Source organism: Monodelphis domestica, chromosome 3 (genome assembly GCF_027887165.1).
Source record: "Monodelphis domestica isolate mMonDom1 chromosome 3, mMonDom1.pri, whole genome shotgun sequence".
Taxonomy (NCBI): Eukaryota; Metazoa; Chordata; class Mammalia; order Didelphimorphia; family Didelphidae; genus Monodelphis; species Monodelphis domestica.
Window position 1 is genome coordinate 21,260,632 of NC_077229.1, and position 21,133 is coordinate 21,281,764.

The following is a 21,133-nucleotide window of genomic DNA, read 5'->3' on the forward strand; positions in this document are numbered from 1 at the left end:
TAGCCAATCTGCTAGGTGTGAGGTGATACCTCAGAGTTGTTTTGATTTGCATATAACAGTGTTCTTAAGAGAAAATATGACCTATTATATAACCACCTGTTTTATGGTATACAAAAACCTAGCAGGAAAAGGGAATTTACTCATTTTCTCTCTCCCTCCCTTTCTCCTTCCTGTCCCCTTTTAAACAGACTTGTATATTATATATACACATACAAAATAATAGTATGCCAGAATCTCTGAGATGGGAGGGACCCTCAGGGCCCGGCTCAGGCAACCTGGAATGAAAATCCCCAATACAATATATCCAACATGTGGTTGTAGTCGAGTCTTCACTCAGACACTTCCACTATCTTTCTCCAGTGATGGCAGCAAGGGCAAAGAGTTTAAAAAGTATAAATTAATACTTTCAAGATCACAGATTCAGATTTAATAAAGTTGAAAGAAGCCCAAGTTCAAATAATCTGCCACACAAGGGCTGGTACTTTTAACACAGGCATTTGGCCATGAACCAGCAATCCATGGGGACCCAGATAACTTACTTGTACTTCTCATTGATGTTGGAGATTCTCCAGGCATTGTTCATATCAAAACCCATCCGCTCAACTTCATTTTTGAATCTTGCTGTGACGTGCTCCCCTGGGGACCAAGAGCAAATGAGAAGAAGTGAGGCATGGATTCCATGCTACCAAGAAGGTAGGACAAAAGAGCAGCTTCAACAATAGCAATAAAAATAAGATTTAGCCTATAATTGTCTTCTTGAATCCCTGGAGCCTGTTTTTGGAGTAGTTTGCTTTTCTCTTTTAGGAACTTAGCTTAGACCATAAAGAAACAATTGAAATGGGAGAATTCAAGAGAGAAATCACTTTATTCCTTTGTTAACTGGTATAAACCACATTGTGTTTTCCTCAATTTGTAGCCCTGCTTATGTTGTTGTGATGATTCCTCCTGTAACTCTTTGTGTTTTGTTTGTTTAGCTCATGTCTTCCACTCCTAGATAGTCTAGAATGCTGCCTAATGATCGTCATTATAACGTTGATAGACTCTGCTCTCCCGCTTTTCAGAGAAAATAATTGCTACCAGGTAAGACTATAGCAGCATGTCCCGAGAAACTGGTGGCATGTCCCAAAACAGCATAATGACTAGGCCTTCGATGAAGAGCACTAGTGTGATCAGGCCCAGGGGACACTGAGCAAACAACAAATGGCTGGGTAAAAAGCTGCCCATATGGAAGTCCACTAGCCAAACTAGGGGAACTGGACTGCATTAGCAGTCATGGGTTGAGTTTCTTTTTGAGAGAAATAAAGAGGCAGCAATGAAGTCTAACATTCCTCACTCCTCTAAATTCCTGTAAGCCTCCTCCTCTCCCGTGTGCAGAGTCCAGGGATTCAAGAAGACAATTATAGGCTAAATCTAAGCCATTTTCAGAAAGGATTTATAAACAAAGTAGTTAGTTTCAAAATAGGAAAAAAATTACCTGAATGAAACTACCATCTGTAATTCTGTCAGCTAGTTCATAAACCTAAGACTATGGGTCTGGTTGCCTTAGGAAATATCACAAGAGCAAAGTCTCATTTATCTTGTTCCCTTTCTAAGAGCTAAGAAGCTATGTAAATCCCCCAAATGAACAAAATTGCATATAACTGAATAAAGTAGAAGTTGTGAGCAGCTAAGTAGCAGCCTAAGTCTTGAGTGTCTTTTTTTTTTTTAAGTCCAAGGACTCTCTGGTTTCAAAATAGCCCCTGGAGTCTTTGCCACATGGAGGATTGTGCCAGGAGAAGCAAGTTTCCACCTATGTAGGGGGGCAGAGGCAGTGAGTGACCTTAGTAATGAACCAATGTAGCCAGCTTTAATTATTTAATTTAATACAACTCACCCAAGAACATCCAGCTAAGATCATGATGAAGACGAAGAAAAAACAATGAATAACTGGGCTCCCTCTCAGCTTCCATGTCAGGCACAAACTAACCTCCTAGATTCTATGTGGTCATACTGGGAAAGATTCCCAATGATCTTAGGTGACAAACACTAAGTGTTGGTGTCTGAAAGTCCCTTGAAGGTCATCTGACCCACCCGGGCCAGCCTTAAACCAAATATAAATCAGCGCCACAATGTTCCCAGGGATTTTGGCCTTTATTTGCCTTGCTCTCCTCCTACAGCAATCTACTGCATTGCAGGCCATGAAATCATGGCATCCATAGAAGGAAAAGGTGGTTCTGAAGACTTCCAGACAGAGTCAACATGGTAGAGTAGAGAAAGTGGTGTTCTCTCAACATTCCCCTCCACACAACTTTGAAATAATACCTCAAATCAAATCCTGAGGTGGCAAAGCCAATAAAAGGTCAGAGCAAGACATTTTTGCAGTCCAAAATAACTAGGTGAAAAGAAAGATCTATGACATGGGGAAAAAAGCTACCCTGGAGCTCATCTTACCAATGATGGGACTAGGTGTTGGTGACAAAAGTAGGCACAGCTTCAGAAGCTCTTAAGTCAGAGATGGTATGGGGACTTGGCAAATGGTTAGAAAGGGATTATAGGCTACCCCATGCTATGAGTGGACACAGTACTAAATGCTATCTGGCAACTACAATTCCTATGCCAGTGATGGTGAACCAATGGCATGCAGAGCACTCTCTGTGGGCATGCCCCCCTCCAATTCTGTTACTAGAAAAGCAGAGGAACTCTAGTAGGAACTGTTCCCCTCCCCTCTCTACCATGCATCTACCCCTCCACCCAACAGCCCAATGGAAGCACTTCTTCCCTCCCCTTGTGGGGTAAGAGCGGGGCAGGGCACACCAGGGACTTGGGGGAGAGGGGGAAAGGGCACAGCAGTTAGTCTGGGGTATTGGGGGAGGGGGGGTTGGACGACCCGGCATTCCATCTCTAAAAGGTTCACCATCACTAGCCTATACCCACTCCTGGGTCATAGTTCAGGAGCAGAAAGGAACACATTCAGTCAAGAGGGGATGGGAGCCATGACGGACAATATTACTTCCAACCTCAAAGATCAAATGCCCTGAGCAACAGTATTGTTTCTGATCCCAAGGAAGGAGAGGTCCTGAGAAAGTATCAGTTCCAATTCCAAGGATTCAGAAGCCCTTCCTGGGTAAGGACCAGATTGCAGACCAAGAAAACAATGATAATATCCCTCCCTAGATCACACCATCTTGGAATCACCAAAAACTTTGAAATCCCCAGAAAAAGCTCTGAAAATGGCAGTGCAAAAAAAGCTTGAGACAGAATCAAGGCAATGATTCAAGATAATTCCAAAGAACCAATGAAGGAAAATGTTATCTACCTCCAGAGAGAGAACTGAGGAACTCTGAAAGAAAACTAAAGTATACTTAAAAAAAAAAAACAAACTTCTTTACTTTGACTATTTGTGGTGGTGGTTTTTTTTTTTTTAACAATATGGCTAATACAGAAATATGCTTTGCAAAATGAAATAAAGAAAAATAAAGAAAAAAAGAAAAAGGTAGTTCTACCTATAATGCAATCATATAAGAATCAGCTGTTCACCTATATGGACACTCCTAATATGGTAAATACATGAGGGTGGGGGGAAGGGAGAGGAGAAGAGAAATAGAGGCAAGAAGAAGAGTAGAAAAAACTCTGGATTGTACATTAAAAATTGGGTTTTCATCCTGACACTAACACTAATTTACTGTGTAATCAGAAATTATTTCCCCTCCTAAATAAAGGAGTTGGGCCTAACAGGTGAGACTTTCTAGACTCAGTTCTGAAGTTCCAATTCTTCATGGAAAGAAAAGAGAAGCCAAGTGATAGAGTAGAAAGGGCCCCCAGTTGGAGTCAGAATATCTGAGATTGGTAGCCTCAATTCCCTTATCTGTAACAAACAAAAAAAAAAAGTTTAACTTCAATAGCCCCCCAAATTCCTTCCAGCTTGATGATTCTCTAATTGTAATTTCCTACAATAAAGTCACAGAGTGGAGAATAAGGAGAAAAAAAAAGTGGCATATATTCATCTTCATTTTAAGACTCAAAATTAGATCTCATATTATTTGAAGGAAGCTTCAGATGTCATAAATGAAATTTAGAGAACCATTTAAGGATTTCATTCAAAGCAGATCTGAGAGTGAAATGAAGACCATGACAAACCTAGCTTAGGTGACTAAAGATCTTTTCCTGTTTTGCTCCTCCATGGCCCATTCGCCATTTAACAGGCTGCACACTCTAGTGTTCATAAAAGGCCATGGTTTTGCTAATTACTTACTCGAAGACTACACAAATTCCCACTTCTCCATATCTGAGTTTGTGATCTCAAGTAATCAGCCAGGTCACCTAGATGCCAGACATCACTTGAAAATATATAAATATGGCTTATGAAAAGCTTCTTTTCATCTTCAGTGAGTAAAGAATGCTTGGGCCACAACCTACATTCAACCATGCTAGGTAAAGGTCATATAACCAACCATTCCATGCCAATAACTACAAAATAGGTCAACTGGCTTAGTCTAGGCAGTCAGTCACCATCACTCCCAAATTTTTGGCACAGTTCCCTGCACTATTACACAAAGGAATACAAATAAGGGTAAACCAGAAACCTGAACAAAGCCCAGCAGTGCTACACTATTCTGGGTAGTATAAGGATGATATTAGAAAAATGAGTACTGTTTTATTAGTTTAGGGATAAAAAGTAGAGTGCTGGCTTGAGAAAGAACTGAAGTTTAAAGCAGAGCTGAGAGAGCATGCTAATTTCAACTGCTGACAGTTATAACTGTTTTTCTGTGTCAATTACTCTCTCTGGCAGTTGGCAGACACACACTCAGAGACTCTCTCTCTCAGGGCTAGAGGAGGGAACATCTTTGCCTCTCTTCTCTGTCTGAGGAAAATACCTGAAGGAGCTCAGTGTTTTCTTTTCCCAGCTTGGGAAACACTATTGAATATCTATTTTGATTTTTATAAGTTGTTTAACTCAGAGAAGACCAAAGAAAAACCTGGTCTTTGGTAGGGACTGAGTCTGTTAAGGCTCAGAGTCCTAACTTGAGCCTTGTTGAGACTCAAATCAGCTAGCGTTTGCTATTTTATAATTTGAAGGCAAAGTTAAGAATTATAAGGATAATAGTGTTTTTATTTAGATAGTATAAGTTTGGGTTAGTCAGATCAGGGAGGAGTAGTGTAGCCTGTGAAACACAGGAGAAGTGGTTCCTTGCAGAACCAGGGAGTTTGAGTGGATTTAGAATCCCTTAGAATTAGAAATTCTTCTTTTCCTTATATATTTTTGAATAAATATTTTATTTTTTTATAATAAATCTCTTTAACGTCCTTGGGCCTGGCTCTGAAGGGAAGTTCACATTTGAGCTTCACTTCATCACTGAAGATACTTTTGATTACATCTATCAAAAATATATGAGGGGGCAGCTGGGTTGCTCAGTGGATTGAGAGCTAAGCCTAGAGATGGAAGGTCCTAGGTTCAAATCTGGCCTCAGACATTTCCCAGCTGTGTGACCCTGGGCAAGTCACTTGACCCCCATTGCCTAACCCTTACCACTATTCTGCCTTGGAGCCAATACATAGTATTGACTCCAAGACAGAAGGTAAGGGTTTAAAAAAAAAAAGTATCTGAACAGTTTGAACCTGTATTGGTGAGTTTCCCATCTATATTTTTATAACTCGCCATTTATTATTTTTACAGTAGTGGCATATGAAATGCTTGTGGTGCACTTAGACCCAAGGTAATAACGAATGTACTTAAGGAAAAAGAATATTAGTAATTCACAAAAGGTGATAGGCTCTAAGCAAAAATCAGGAAGATGTACCACTCTTGAAAGAAATGTAGAAGGAGTCGAGTCAAGATCTCAAAGAAGTTACAGGAATGCATCTAATTTCTACCAAATTATCCTCTAAAAGGCTATGATATAATGCCTCAAAACAAAGTCTGAAGCAGCATAACCCACAAAAGGCAAGGTGAAGTAATTTTTAGCCAAAAATAACTTAGAAGGCTGGCATCAAGAATCTAATGTATGGGAGTGGGGGGCTGGCCCGCAGCCCTCCCACAAAAGGAATGATAGAAGGTTGACCTTGAGGGAAGGATTGGAGCCAAGGAGATGGATAAGGAAGCAGGCAGACACACACCTAATATTTAATATTCGAGCTCCACAGAATAAGCTCAGCTACTTAGCTTTCACTAGGACCTGAACCAGTTAAGTAGCTTCGAATCAACATATGGGAGTAAGCAATGAACATGGAAACTAGCTGAAAGAAAAGCCACAATCCCTTACAGCCTGGGCTGTAGGTACGGATCCGTCCGGCTTTAGGAGAGGAGATCAAGAAAGAAATCACCGGTTCCTTAGAGCTGGTACACTAAGCACGAACCACTTGAGGATAAGAGATTAAGGAGGAAAGTTCTTTCAGGAAGAGAGAGAGATAGAGAGGGAGGAAGTTAAAGTGGAGCTTGGCCGGAGGCCAAAAAACTCTTAAAGTTGGACTCTGTTACTGTTTAAGAGTTTTTTTAACTAAAGGAAGGGAAACTATTCCAGGCCAAGCTCCAGGAAAGACAGAGATAGGTGAGGGGTGATAAGGTAAAGAGATCTGGCTCTCTGTGGAGCTCCTATTTATTATTATTGAGATGCAAATGTACACAATACATAGGGATGAGTACATAGTGGATTGCCATTGGTTAATTATAAATTACGACAAGGTATAGGTGTGGTTTGTCTCAGCCAGGTGAGCACAAAGAAACCTAATCTCCTGCCTAAAGCTGGGGGATGCTGGGATCAAGGGTCAAAGGCTTTACTTGCCATGCTCAGGCCTGAGCATGCTCTCTCCTAAGACAATCATTTCAACTATTTCCCTTGACCATAGATAGGTGTGGACTGCTACATAATGCACTGGGGTGGAAGTGGAAAGTAGCTTGCCAGGAAGGGCCCACCACTACAACAGGCCTTGGGTGCAACTGAAACAGTACAAAAGGCTTCTGGAACTCTCAGCCACAGCCTGTTGTGGGGAGGGAAGGAGTTCGTTAAACTGCTTAAGAAGAGATTACAGGGATTGGCTCTGGGTGCAAGACTCTCATCTCATTTCCTTTATGCAAAACCAGGACACAGTTCTGGGGCACAGTCACAGGTTAAGGAGGAACACCAGCATACACTAGCATTTTCAGACAAAGGGGAGCAGTGGGTAAAGATTGCTTGGGGTTACTCACAGACCAGAGCCATAGGCTGGAGAGTTTAAACACAGTTCTCCTTACATCATTCTACAAAGGAGGAAATGAAAGCAGATACATCCCCAGAGGCGGCTCTCTGAAAGCTGCTACACAAAGAACATGAAACCTGGAATAGTGTCCTTCCTTTAGTTCAAAAAACTCTTAAACAGTAACAGATTCCAACTTTAAGAGTTTTTTGAACTAAAAGAAAAAAGGCAGAATAAGAAAATCAACAAAGAAAGTTTATTTTGGTGACACAGAGGAAAACACCGAAATCGGTATTTCTGCATGCTAAGCCTCCAAAAAATATATATTAATTGCTCCCCAGCCTAAAAAGAATTAATGGAGGAACTCAAAAAAATTTTTTTGAAATCAAAACAAGAGAGGTAGAAGAAAAACTAGGGGGGAAAAATGAGAGTGATATAGGAAAATAATGGGGGGGGGGAGCCAACAGCTTGATAAAAAAAACAAAAAAATACTGAAGAAATTAATACCTTAAAAAACAGAACAGGCCAATTGGTAAAAGAGGCACAAAAATCCAAGGAAGAGAAGAACTTCTTCAAAAGCAAAACTGGTCAAAAGGAAAAGGAGGTACAAAAACTCCAGAAAATCATGTCTTAAAAAATTAGAATTGGACAAGTGGAACCTAAAGACCCCATAAGACATCAGGAAACTATCAAACAAAGTCAAAAGAATGGAAGAAAATAGAAGAAAATATGAAATATCTCATGGGAAAAACAGCTGACCAGGAAAATAAATCCAGGAGAGATCATTTAAGAATTATTGGACTATCTGAAAGCCATGATCAAGAAATGAGCTTAGACATCATCTTTCAAGAAATCATCAAAGATATTCTAGAACCAGAGAACAAAATAGAAATGGAAAAAATCCACTGATCACCTCCTGAAAGAGATCCCAAAAGGATAACTTCCAGGAATATTATAGTCAAATTCCAAAGCTCTCAGGCCTAGGAGAAAATATTGGAAGCACCCCAAAAGAAAAAAATTCAGATATCGTGCAGCCACAGTCAGGATACCACAAGACTTAGCGGCTTCTACATTAAAGGATCAGAGGGCCCGGAATATTATATTCCAGAGGGCAAAGAAACTAGGACTTTAATCAAGAGTCACTTACCAAGCAAAACTGAGCATAGTCTTCAGTGAAACAGAGGGCTTTCAAACATTCCTGAGGAAAAGACCAAAGTTGAATGGAAAATCTGACTCTCAATTACAAGACTCAAGAAAATGTAAAAAAGTGAACAGGAAAGAGAAATCAAAAGACATTCAATAAGGTTGAACTGTGTACAGCCCTACATGGAGAGATGTTTCTTGTAACACCAAAGAACTCTGTCATTTTTAGAGCAATTGGAAGGAATATACATAGACAGAGGACAAGGATGTGAATATAATAGGATAATAAAAAAAATTAAATTAAGACATGAGAAAGAAGAATGCATTGGGAGGAAGGGGAAGGGAAAAACAGAATGGGGTAAATTATGGCACATAAGGAACATGAAAGAGCTTTTACAGTGGAGAGAAAGATGGGGGGTTGGGGAGGAGAGCACATGCACCTTTCTCTCATCAGAATTGACTCATTGAAGGAAGAACACACACAATCAAATGGATATAGAAAGCTATCTTACTCTATAGGAAAATAGGAGAGGAAGGGGATAAGAGAAGTGGGGTGGGTCTGATTAAAAAAAGCAGGCAAACTGTGGCAGAAACTAAACAGGTAAAATAGGATGCAAAGTAATGGCCTCATTTCTCAAATACATAGAGAAGTGAGTTGAATTTATAAGAATACAAGTCATACCCCAATTGATAAATGGTCAAAGGATATGAACAGGCAATTCTCAGACAAAGTAATTAAGGCTCTCTTCAATCATGGGGGAAAAAAGTTCTATATCACTATTAATTAGAGAAATGCAAATTAAAGCAACCCTGGGGTACCACCCCACACCTGTAAGATAGACTCTTAGGACAGAAAAGGAAAATGATAAAACTTGGAAAGGATATGGAAAAGCTGGAATATGGAATACATTGTTGGGGAAATTGTGAACTGATCCAATCATTCTGGAGAGCAATTTGGTACTATGCTCAAAGGGCAATAAAATAGTACATACCCTTTGACCCAACAATACCATTACTTGGTGTGTATCCCAAAGAGATTTTTTAAAAAGGGAGGGGGGAAAAGGAGCTAGATGTACAAAAATATTTGAAGCAGCTCTTTTTAGGAGGGGCCAAGATTTGGAAAGTGAAGGGGTACCCATCAATTAGAGAATGGCTGAGTATGCTATGGGACAGTGATGGTGAACCTATGGCCAACACAGCACTCTCTATGGGCACACATATCACCCTCCACTCCCTGTCCCCCCAGAGTTCCTTACCAAAAAGGCAAGACTTGGGCAGAGTTGCTCCCCTCCCCCTCTCCACTCTGCCTGACAACTTTTTTTCACACTCCCCACCCTTCTGTCCTGCAGCTCAGTGGGAGCACTTTCTCCCTCCCCTGTGTGGATAAGGTGGGCAATTCACAGGCATTGGAGTTGGAGGTGTTTGGAATACTGGGGGTCACTTCTCTCCCTCTCTCTACACTCACTAAGGACATTTGTCACTTCACTGGTCCCTCTGCCCAGCAGCCCAATGGGAGTGCTTTCTCCCTCCTCCAACACTGGTGGGTTGGGGGAGGTGGGAATGGCACTTGTCTAGGAAGGGATGGGGGCAGGGCCCAACACTCTATCTCTAAAAGGTTCACTGTTATAGAATATGATTTTAATGGAATACTATTGTGAAATAATAAGCAAGAGGAGCCCAGAAAAACCTGGGAAGACTTACATGAACTGCAGCAGAATGAAATAAGCAGAATCAGGAGAACATTGTATTCAGTGAGAGGAATACTTTACAATGGACACTCTGAATAACAACTATTCTCGGCAATACAATGATCCAAAACTATCCCAAAAGACTAATGATAAAAAAAATGCCAAGTACTTCCAGAGAAAAAGAACTGTTTGAGTTCAGACCAAAGCAAACTTTTTTCTAGTTATGTTTCCTTCCACAAAAGGAATAATGTAGGAAAATATTTTACATGATGTAAAAGTGATGCTGTCCAATACCTACTCAAATCATAAATGACATCTACATACCAGAGAAGTCAGCCTCATAGCCAATCAACATCTCCAGTGACAAGTGAGGCACACAGTCAGACAGCCCACTCTGTCTTTCGAATGTGCTGATTACTACTCTTTGATCCAGCAAATACCCCAAAGAGAAATTAAAAAGGGTTGTACAAAAATATTCATAGCCACACTCTTTGAGGTAGCAAAAAAAATTGGAAAATGAGATGGGAAACAGCTGAACAAATTGTGGTATAAGATGGTGATGGAATACTATTGTGCTGTATGGAATGAGGAACTGGAGGATTTCTACATGAACTGGAAGAACCTCCATGAACTGGTCCAGAGTAAAATGAGCAGAACCAAGAGAACACTGTACACAGAAAGTGAAACACTGTGGAATTCTCTAATGTAATGGACATGATCCAGCAATGCAATCCTGAGGGACTTATGAGAAAGAATGCTATTCTCATCCAGAGAAAGAACCGTGAGAGTAAAAATGCAGAAGAAAAACATGACTATCACTTGTTTATATTAGTAAGTGATTTGGGGCTTAGCCTTTAAAAGATTGCTCTATAGTAAAAATGAATAATATGGAAATAGGTATCAAGTGATAACATTTGTATAACCCAGTGGAATTGCTTGTTGGCTCTGGGACAGGGGAGGGAAGAGGGGAAGGAAAGAAAATGAATCATTGGAACAGAAAAATATTTTTTAAAAAAGGGACAAATAGAACAGTGTAAGAAAATTGTGAGGAATTAAAAGGATTTGGTAAGCAAGTAATTGTGGGAAATAAATGAACCACACTGACCCCAACTTGCAACTCAATTCTGAAACTAGCTCAGCTACCTTTCTATTCAGTTTTGGGCCTAGTCCAAACTCTGTCCTGTGAGAAGTTTAATTGTGGAAATTGGGAGAAAACCATATTACATTGTTTGAACCTAACCCCACGTGGCTGAGAAACTAGACCAGCTGCACCTGCTGTTTAGAGACCCTTAACCAAGGATCCAGGTTATATTGATCAGAAACACAGTCAGATTCTAAAATTGGTATAAGGAATTTTCTCATAATTGTACATTTCAAGCAACCTATAAGTCTTATCTGAAAACAGGCCCCACAATGATGAATCAGTTAATGTTTCTATGTTCCTTACATTATTTACAGATATTGGGGAGGAGTGGAATGCTTCCTTTTCTTGGATTCAGAGAATTGCACCTGTTTACTCTTCCCCTTCCAACATGGAAAATCCCTAATCTGTCCTCCAATTAGAAATCTAATTATCAAATGCTATGTTTTCTTTTAAGTAACTGGTCTTATTTGATTGTTTTTATTGTATCAAAAGTCTGTCTCCCACTGTATTAAGGGTATAGCCCTAAACTGAGGAAGGGGCCTGGTCCTGATTTATTGAGCAATTGGCATGCACTATTTAATAAATTGATATGCTCATAAGCTGGAACCTTGGTTTCTTCAATTATTTCATCTTTAGCTCATTAAACCAGTCTGACTGGAAGAGAAGTAATGTATATTACATCTATAAAAGCAAGGTAGAACCAGACCAATTTGCACTGGATCCTAGAGATGCTATTGAAGTTTCTTGCCCAGGGGAGTGATTTAATCAGGCTTTGGTTGAAAACTGTCCAGCAATACATAGGCACAGAGTAGGCACTTAAATGCTTACTGATCCACTGATCCATCAAAGAGTGAGCTAGATCTATAGGTCTGGGTATCAAATAGGTAGATATGATAACTAAATCTATTAGAACTCAAAAGATAACCTAATGGGTCCCCAAGGACCCAGCCTGCAGAGAGAACTTTATTTGCCCCCAGGCCTTCTTCCCTCAGAAAATGCATGACCAGAGGCTACAAAGCAGTTCATTTGCAGAATGATGGGAGCTCTTGTCTTTCTTCTCCTACTCTGCTCTAGACTCTTCAGACTTAGCCACTAAGTCCTCAAGCCACCATCAGCCCCACCATTTCCAGATGCAGTTTTCCAATATTGGAAGGTAAGCTCCTTAAGGGCATTGTTATTCTTCTTGTCTGTGTGGGGATCCCCAGCTCTTAGCACAGTTCCAGGCACATAGCAGGTGCTTAATAAATCACTTCTGGGACTGTAAAGTCTCCTTTTAATACGTGTATCCCCAGATGCTTATGACAAAGCCTCTATATGCAACCAAAGAAATATTACTATATCAAGGCAACAGTATATTTGTTTCCAGTTTTCTCTCCTTTTATTTTAAAATTTTCTACTTCTGTGTTTTACGTAGATATTATTATCTTCTTGATTCCCTAAGATTTTTTTAAAGGCATGCTCAATTCATTGATCTCTTTTGTTAATGGTGTTCAATCATAAATTTTTGAGGATTACTTTAAAGTCCAAAAATTGTGCTATATTGTCTGTTATATCAATAAAATTATTTTTCTATTATTTGTTCTTTGACCTACTCATTAATGAGGATAACTTTTTTCATTTGAGCATATCTTTTGTTCCTGTTTCCCTTAATAATTATAATTTCTATTACTGTATGGTCTATAAGTCATATTTACCTTTTTATGTTTATTTCTGAGTTCTCTACACATTAATATGTGATCCCAACAAATGTGTGGGTTAAACTTTAAAATTGGCATTATACTTATGATCCTTATTCAATAAACATGAAGGGCTTTTAATACATAATTTTCCCTAACATTCTATTCAGATTCTTAATTTCTTTATTGTATATTTTTATTGATTTGTTTTGAGTAAAGAAAGACCAAATTAAAAATATATATATAATCAAAATGAAAAGTTAAAGCATGCAATTTAAACAGTTCCAATATGATCTATTTAAATAAGCAAGTGATACCAGAAAACAGAAATGGATAAAGGAAAAAATATTGACACATTATCATTACTTCCTAAGGAATTTTAGCCTTTATAAATCAACTGCCAAACAAAGAAACCCAAAGAGTCTAAAAATTGCTTTGGCCAAAACACAGTATTTGTGTAACTGAAGGCATGTTCAATTCTCTGAATCTGTTTCCTTAACTACAATGCCTATATTACCTACCTCATTGGTCAGGTGAGAAATTCATGTAAAATAATGACTTTAAAATTCTTTGCGATTAAAAAAATGCAATATAGAGTACTAAATTAAAATTTGAGAAATAATATGGATACTGCAGCTATGGAAGAGGAAAAAAATAGGGAAAATAGGGAAATGATCAGTAACTATTTTCCCAAAGGAAAATAAAAGATGTTAAAATCTGAGCTATTGAACAATGGGCTTCTCTTTATACATATGTAACAGAAATTCTAGATACTAATTTATATGGATAAAAATGGCATTACTACTTTTTAAAACTAATGGTCCTGAAAACAGATACTTTGCAGATATATCAGGCACACTGTGAATCTCTGGAGGATAGGCCTATATAGCGGGGATAATGTCTACTTCTTTCTGCTTCATCATTGTTCCCTGGAGCATGTGAAGAACTGAAGTGTCCAGTAAAATGTAACTGGAATAACAATAAAAATAGTGGTGTTTATCATGATAGTGTATCTAACCTATTATCAATTAATTTCTAAATCCTGTCATGGGTAAGGTGGACCTGGGTTTGAGTCCTGTCAGACCTGCTGAGGCCTATGCTTTCACATCTGTAAAATGGAAGGGTTAGGTCTGTGTTAGTGAACCTATGGTACTCATGCCAGAGGGAGCTGCTCCCCTTGCCCTCTCCACAACACCTGAGGACATTTTTCCCATCACCCACCCCTTGCCTAGCAGCCTGAGGGGAGTACTTCCTCCTTTCCCCTATTGGAGGTAAGGTAGGGGACTCTTACATGCCATGTGGAAGCAACAGTTTGGGCACTCAGTCTCTAAAAGGTTCGCCATCACAGGGTTAGGCCCTTTTTGGTTTTCCATTTTAAAACACTATGAATGTATGAATCAAAAAACATTCTATACTAATGCCCAAGTCATTCCAGGAACACACATAGTTGGATACAGAGGGGCTGAAAGCCCTCAAATTAGTAATGGTGCCTACCTGGCCGGCACAGGTCACCATGTTGTTCCTTCTCACTGGCATAAACCTCCATACACCAAGCATGATAGGCAAATGAGAAGAGATCTTCTATCTTGGAAGGAGGCCGGATTGCATTGTTCAGTCTTTTAAGCCATTCTTGACACTGCTCAAAGGTTGAGAACTGACACCTTTTTAAGGACAAAAAAAGAAAAAAATCAATCAATAAGGAGTTATTTAGGGCCTATTAGGAGCCAGCATTATGCCTGGGGATGGGGAAATGAATCAAAAAGTAAAGCCCTTAAGTTCCAACAGCTGAGGCAATGTATATGAGTAAATCAGGATCTTGTCTTTTATTTCCTTCCCATTCAGACCTCACTAAGTATTTTTTTGTACCATCTAACACTCTTACGTAAAACAGTCTAGAAGAGTTAGAGGTATCTGAGATATGTCCTCTTGCCAAATGGGAAATCTCCTGGCTAAGTGTTTTGCACAGGCAGAGAGAGGGGATCCTAGTGAGGAGAAGAAAGGAAGGTCCTTGGAGTCGCTAAGGGTTTGAGTCTAAGGCCTGCCTTTGATACACAGGAGATGCTGAGCAGACCAAGTCATTGATTTTCTTCTTCCATGTCTGCCTCTGGCCTCTGGTCGCTCTCTCAGACTCTATGTTACAGATGAGATGCTGATCTGTATTAGTGCAAAATCCAAAAACCAAGGAATGTTTTACATGGATAAAATCATAGGTCGGAACACAAAAACCAGGAGAATGATGAAAAACAAAATCTGGAATGTTCCTGGCCCTAAGCAGTGTTAGGCATAGACTGGTGCTTAGCATTTTACTGAAATATCAACGGGGACCAGTCACAGAGACAAGATGGTATCTTAGTAGCAGTGAAAGATGTGTTTCTCACAACAGCTCTGGAAGGTGGGAGTTATTCTCATTTTACAGTTGAGAAAACAGACAAATTACTAAGGGAATTTAACAGTTAAGTCACTTGTCCAGGGTCACACAGCCAGTAAATGTCTGGGGCTGAATTTGAACTTGGGTCTTTCTGACTCCAGGCCCAGTGCTCTATCCACTGAACCACCTACTTTCTCTAAGAAAAGAAAGCAAATAAGCATAGGAATCACTTTAGGGCTCTAGATAAAGTCAAAGAAAGCTGAATATTGCAAATCCTTATTCTCTACTTAATTATAAGCTCTGTTTCTTAGGCAAGTCACCTCACTTTTCTGGGCTCGTCATTGGTAAAATGGGATAATCATAACCCCAAACAAGTGGTATGGAGGAGAGCAAATGAGATAACGTATAGAAAATGCCTTATAACTGTAAAACCTGGCATAAATAGAAGTTACTCCTTCTATTACTCCTATTTATTATTACTGTTCAGTTATATTCAGGTACCTGCCCCTTCCTCTCACAACTGAATCTATTTCATCATTAAAAAGTAAAGAGAATGTCTTTAGAAACGTCTTCCTCAAACCATTCGCTTTTCTGAATATAAAAACAGAAAGCAGCCATCCAAATTTCACTCTCTATCATGCTTCCTCTTGGTTTGGAGAGGGTTTAGTGGGGAGGGGCCAGGATTTGATTACCGCCACACATAAGCCCCTAAAATAAGGCTAATTTTTTTTTTCTTAAAGGCTAATGAAATTTGTCATTCAGCCCACTGAAAGCAAGAATCATCAGATATTTCTTACACCATGGGTAAAAATGTATTAGCATCAATTGTTCCCCAAAAAATCCATAAATCATTTTTAGAAGAGGCTTCAAAGCATGAGTCTCTCTCCATCTTTTATTTAAATCATTCATTAAGTTAAGGGTCAGTAAAATTTTCTCAAATAGCATATTTAACTTTAATGTGATACAGAGGGGAAAAAAAACAGGACTAAGATTCCATTCTGTATATCCTAATCCTAGCTTTTGTTCCCTAGCAGTTAGATAACCTTGCTGGTGTCACTCCTCTTCATTTGTGAATTTCCTTATCTTTAAAACAGTAATAATAATGCTTGAACTACCTGCCTTGTAGTCTTAAGAGTGGGGGAATAAGTTCATGGCACACTATAAAAGAATATATGTGTATGTATATGTATGTGTACACAAAGCTATTACTATAATGATAAAAAAATAATAAAGTTCATTTTTAAAATTTTCCCTTTCAGAAATCAGGGTATATAGATCTTTGTGGTGATTTTCACAATTTTTCTGGGATGCACTAAACAACAACTATACTTAAAATATTTAGACGGTAATTGTGAAGGATGATGATTTAATACAACTCCTTTTAATAAAATTATCTTAGAGGTCATTCCAACTCGAAATTATATCATCCTGGATGTGGTAAAATTGGGACACTAATACATTGCTGGGGGAGTTATAAATTAATCCAGTCATTGTGGAAGGCAATTTGGAACTATGCCCAAAGGGCACTAAAAGACTGTCTGCCCTTTGATCCAGCCATAGCACTGCTGGGTTTGTACCCCAAAGAGATAATAAGGAAAAAGACTTGTACAAGAATATTCATAGCTGCGCTCTTGTGGTGGCAAAAAAATGGAAAATGAGGGGCCCTTCAATTGGGGAATGGCTAAATTATAACATCCTACACATTTTTTCCCAAGGGATAGTAGATAGACTGATGAAAAATGACCCAGCACCTAACCACAAGGAATTTATAATCTACTACACCAGTATAGACTATCTACACAGACACATACAATATAAGTAAAAGGTGATGAGGGCAAAAGGAGAAGAAAATCTTTCCAACAACAGGGAATGAAAGAGACTGTGGGAGAAGGCAGCACTAGCCTTGGGTCCTTAGACAATGACACTGAATTCATTTTTATATATAATGTTGGTCAAAATGGTCAGCTCAGTAGGGGCAATGCTGCTTTTTATTCATCTGAGAATCCACCAGGAGCACCCAACATAAGAGACCTGTATGTAGAAGACACCAATAACTTGGCTGAAATGAATGTGAACTGAAATGAGATTTTTCCCTAGTGCAGCACTATCAGAGCATTCAGTGTCACAGGCAGATTCACAACCTTCTGGTCATCTGAATGAAGTGACAAAAGGCAAAAATGTGCTTGCATTGTGGGTTTTTTTGTTTTGTTTTTTAAAAACCCTTTACCTTCCATACTAGACTCAATACTGTATATTGGTTTCAAGGCAGAAGAGTAATAAGAGCAAGATAATGGGGATTAAGTGACTTGCCCAAGGAAGTATCTGAGGACAGATTTGAACCCAGGACCTTCTGCCTCTTAAATTTGCAGGTGCCCCTGAATGCATTGTTTCATTTTGTTTTGTTTTGTTTTGTTTTCAGGAGACCATGTGAAACTTAAGCTAACTTTTCTTTTTTTTTTTTAATTTTTTAAAATATATTTATTTAAGTATTTTTCAATTACATATAATTTTTAACAATCTTTAAAAAGAAATTTTAAGTTTCAAATTTTATCCTTATCTCTTGCTCCTTCCACCTTTTGAAGAGGCAAGAAAGGAATATGAGACTGATGATACACATGAAGACATGCAAAAGATATTTCCATATTAGCCATGTTATTAAGCTAACTTTTCTAAAGTGACAAGAGTTAAAAATCAAGACAATGTAACAGACCACCATCCAGTGGACCCACCAGTCCACTTTGCTACCTAACTTTGGGACAATTCCACTGAAGGGCTAGATTGTACATATGAAAGAGTTATACAAAGGGAACCTAAAACCTGTCAGATCCTATGGGTTAAAAGGAGATTAAATGATTAAGTTCAAAGCCCTAGGGAGAACTTCATTTTCGTCCCACTCCCAACCCTCCCTCTATCATTGCTAGTCATTATAGGTCATACAGCTATGGGCTCAGGACACTCCTGATGCAGAGAAGCAGCCTTCCCGAAGCTGGAAGGAGCTTTTATTCAATTCCACAAGCAGTTGTAAGGCTAGACAAACCAAAGGGGCATATTCCCCTCAGAAGACCAATATGCAGGGGCCCTTCAGCCAGATTCCCTTGCTCTCAGCATTTCTCTACATTAAAAGGTAGCACGTGGACACATACCTGATAACTTTGCAGTCTTTGCAAGTCAAATGAAGTTGAAATATATCTCGGCATTCAACACTCTCTATGAGCTGTAATGGAACCTGCAATGACAAAGATTAAGTCCTTTTATTACAGAAGGCACTAGCACTGTGTGTACTCCATCTATCCCACAAGGCTGATTTAGCAGGCCCTGAGGGTAAGGCAAGCAGAAATACAAACACATCTGGACCAACAGTGTTCCAGTGATTTCCCTGTTGAGTGAATTAGGTCTCTGTCTCTTTTTCTGTCCCTAAATCAAAGACCATAAGGCATGTCACAGCACAAAAGTAAATCTCCAAAGAATATGCAGAGGTAAATGAGAAGAATAATTTACAGAAACATGCCCAAGTCTGCCCTGAAGTGGCAGAATGTGGAAGCAGCTTCTAGTCTACCCACCTCTCACCCTAACAGTAATGACCATAAATAAAGATTAGGGAAAGAGACTATAAAAATGGCTTCTAACTTTATAAACCCTAGGTCTGTGTTGGCAAGCCTATGGCACATGTGCCAGAGGGGGCTTCGGGCTTCTCTCTTCTCCCTTTTCACATGTGCTTGAGGACATTTCTCCCATTACCCATCCCTCTGCCCAGCAGTCCAATGGGAGCACTTCCTCCCTCCCCTGTCTAGGGTAAGGGGGTGGCTCACAGGTGGTGTGAGGGTACAGTTTGGGTACTCGGTCTCTAAAAAGTTCACTATCACTGGACTAAGTCATGATTCAAATCGGTCTAGGATAAACATGAGGCAGAGGAAAGAGAAGGACACTGGACCTTTTCTCCAACCTGGGCCACACCATCCTTCCCAGTTCTTGAAGGACCTATGTCAGAAAGTAGAGTAGGCTAGAGGAGGAAGAGGGCCATTCCCAAGGGGCTTTCACCAGCGAAGAAGACTCAAATCAAAGACTCCGAGAGAAAACTGGTATTCTCTTCAACTCACTTTGCCTCATTCCAAATTCTCATCTCTCATTTGGCTCTCTACCCATTAAGCCACCTAGCTGCTCCCCTTTCTGGTTTTACAATGGCTAGTATTGGAAAGAGGGAGATTTTGCCATGTTGCTGGAACTATGCCAGGAGGGCCTCTGGGTCTATATAGTCCTTTATCCCAAGATGCTAAGAAAAACTGAGCTGCTGCTGAAAGGTAACTCAGGCAAGGTTTCAGGAAACTGAGAAGGAAAGGAGACTCTGGGGGAACAGAAAAAGCATATGAGGAAGGACTGAAATTACTTAGGTCCTTTGACTCTGGACAAGGCAGAACTCTTTTTTTTAATTTGGAAAATTTTATTTAATTTTGAATATTTTTCCATAGTTACATGATTCACGTTCTTTCCCTCCCCTCCCTTCACCCTCCTTCTAGAGCCAACATGCAATTCCACTGGGTTTTGTGTTATTGATCAAGACCTTTTTCCATATTACTGATATTCACACAATTCACACATAGAGTCTACATCCCCAATCATATCTGGATCAACCCTTGTGATCAAGCAGTTGTTTTTCTTCTGCTTTTCTACTCCCACAGTTCTTCCTCTGAATGTGGATAGTGTTCTTTCTCATAAGTTCCTCTGGATTGTCCTGGGTCATTGAATTGCTGCTAGTAGATTAGTCCATTATGCTCAACTGTACCACAGTGTATCCATCTCTGTGTACAATGTTCTCCTGGTTCTGCTCCTCTCACTGCATCAATTCCTGGAGGTTGTTCCAGTCTCCATGGAATTCCTCCACTTTATTATTCATTTGAGCACAATAGTATTCCATCACTGACATATACCACAATTTGTTCAGTCATTCCCCAATTTAAGGGCATCCCCTTATTTTTCAATTTTTTCAAGGCAGAACTTCTAAGAGACAGTTTCTTTGTCTATCAAAAGTAAGAACAGACTACAGGGCTTCTCTGAAGGTCAGATGAAACCTTAACTGTGGGAGTCTTTTATAAACTGTAAAAATGGCATAATTAGAATTAAAAAGTATTGTATTCTTAGTTGGATAAGGAAAAGGTAAAAAGGAGAATCACAGAATCTTAGAGTTGAAGAGGGAAATGATCTATCCAGTCTTGCTGGCTGTGCCAGTGGCAAAGCTAGGACCAGCCTCCCAGACAAGGTTCCACCTGCCCCCTCTGGCACCCTTCTAGTTCAATTTACTGGACCACACCTAGTATTTGTCAGAAGAATGAAGACCAAAGTGCCCAGGCTCCCAGCAATAACAATGAGGGATGATAATGGAGCAGATAACAGGACCACCCCAGTGCTCCTGATAAGGCAGAACCCCTCCCCACTGCTGCCACAGCTTCTTGATCACCCAGGGAAGACAGCTCTTAGACTGCCCAGAGAATAAGAACAAGAATTTGTAAGGGAAACACCAGGCAACTTTATAGCCCCCAAACCCAGGGAATGGCTACCCCCTGTTGAAGCCAGAAATACTGGGCACTTCTCCCTAATGCTATAGGAACAGAAATGAGGCCCTTCTACTGGTGTCTATCAGACCATGTTTTCTCTATCAGCAAGGGCCACTCCTCCTCATTTGTATCTTTTAAGCTCTGGGAAGACAGAAAAAGGATCTCATGTTCACAATTATGAACTGAAGAGCTTCCCTCTACTAAACCTGAACCATGGGCAAAGTCTGTCCTTGGAGTAAACCCTGATTATGACACATCTAATGGTGATCTGCTTCCTTTAGGGATCCTTAAGAAGACACCTGCAGGGGATGGGGGAAGACAGAAAAAGGTCTTCAGAAATTGAGCTCACTGGTTGGATGTCTTGGATCATATAACTTCCTCCTTCTAGAATTAAAGGTTTGGAGTAGCCCAGGACC

General features: G+C 39.7%; 1 protein-coding gene across 12 annotated transcripts in view; it reads right to left on the reverse strand.

Annotated features, from left to right (window-relative positions):
• LOC100030849 (myotubularin-related protein 3) overlaps positions 1–21,133 on the reverse strand; it is a 220,522-nt gene that overhangs the window by 44,538 nt on the left and 154,851 nt on the right. For all 12 annotated transcript variants that reach the window (XR_008917276.1, XM_056821515.1, XM_056821516.1 and 9 more), the window contains 3 exons: positions 18,312–18,394; positions 14,295–14,461; positions 540–636 (listed from right to left, as the gene is read on the reverse strand). Coding sequence is in view for 11 of the 12 variants with exons in the window: in XM_056821515.1 (XP_056677493.1) it covers positions 540–636; positions 14,295–14,461; positions 18,312–18,394 (347 nt within the window). In the remaining variant the exon portion in view is untranslated. The remainder of the gene's footprint in view (positions 1–539; positions 637–14,294; positions 14,462–18,311; positions 18,395–21,133) is intronic.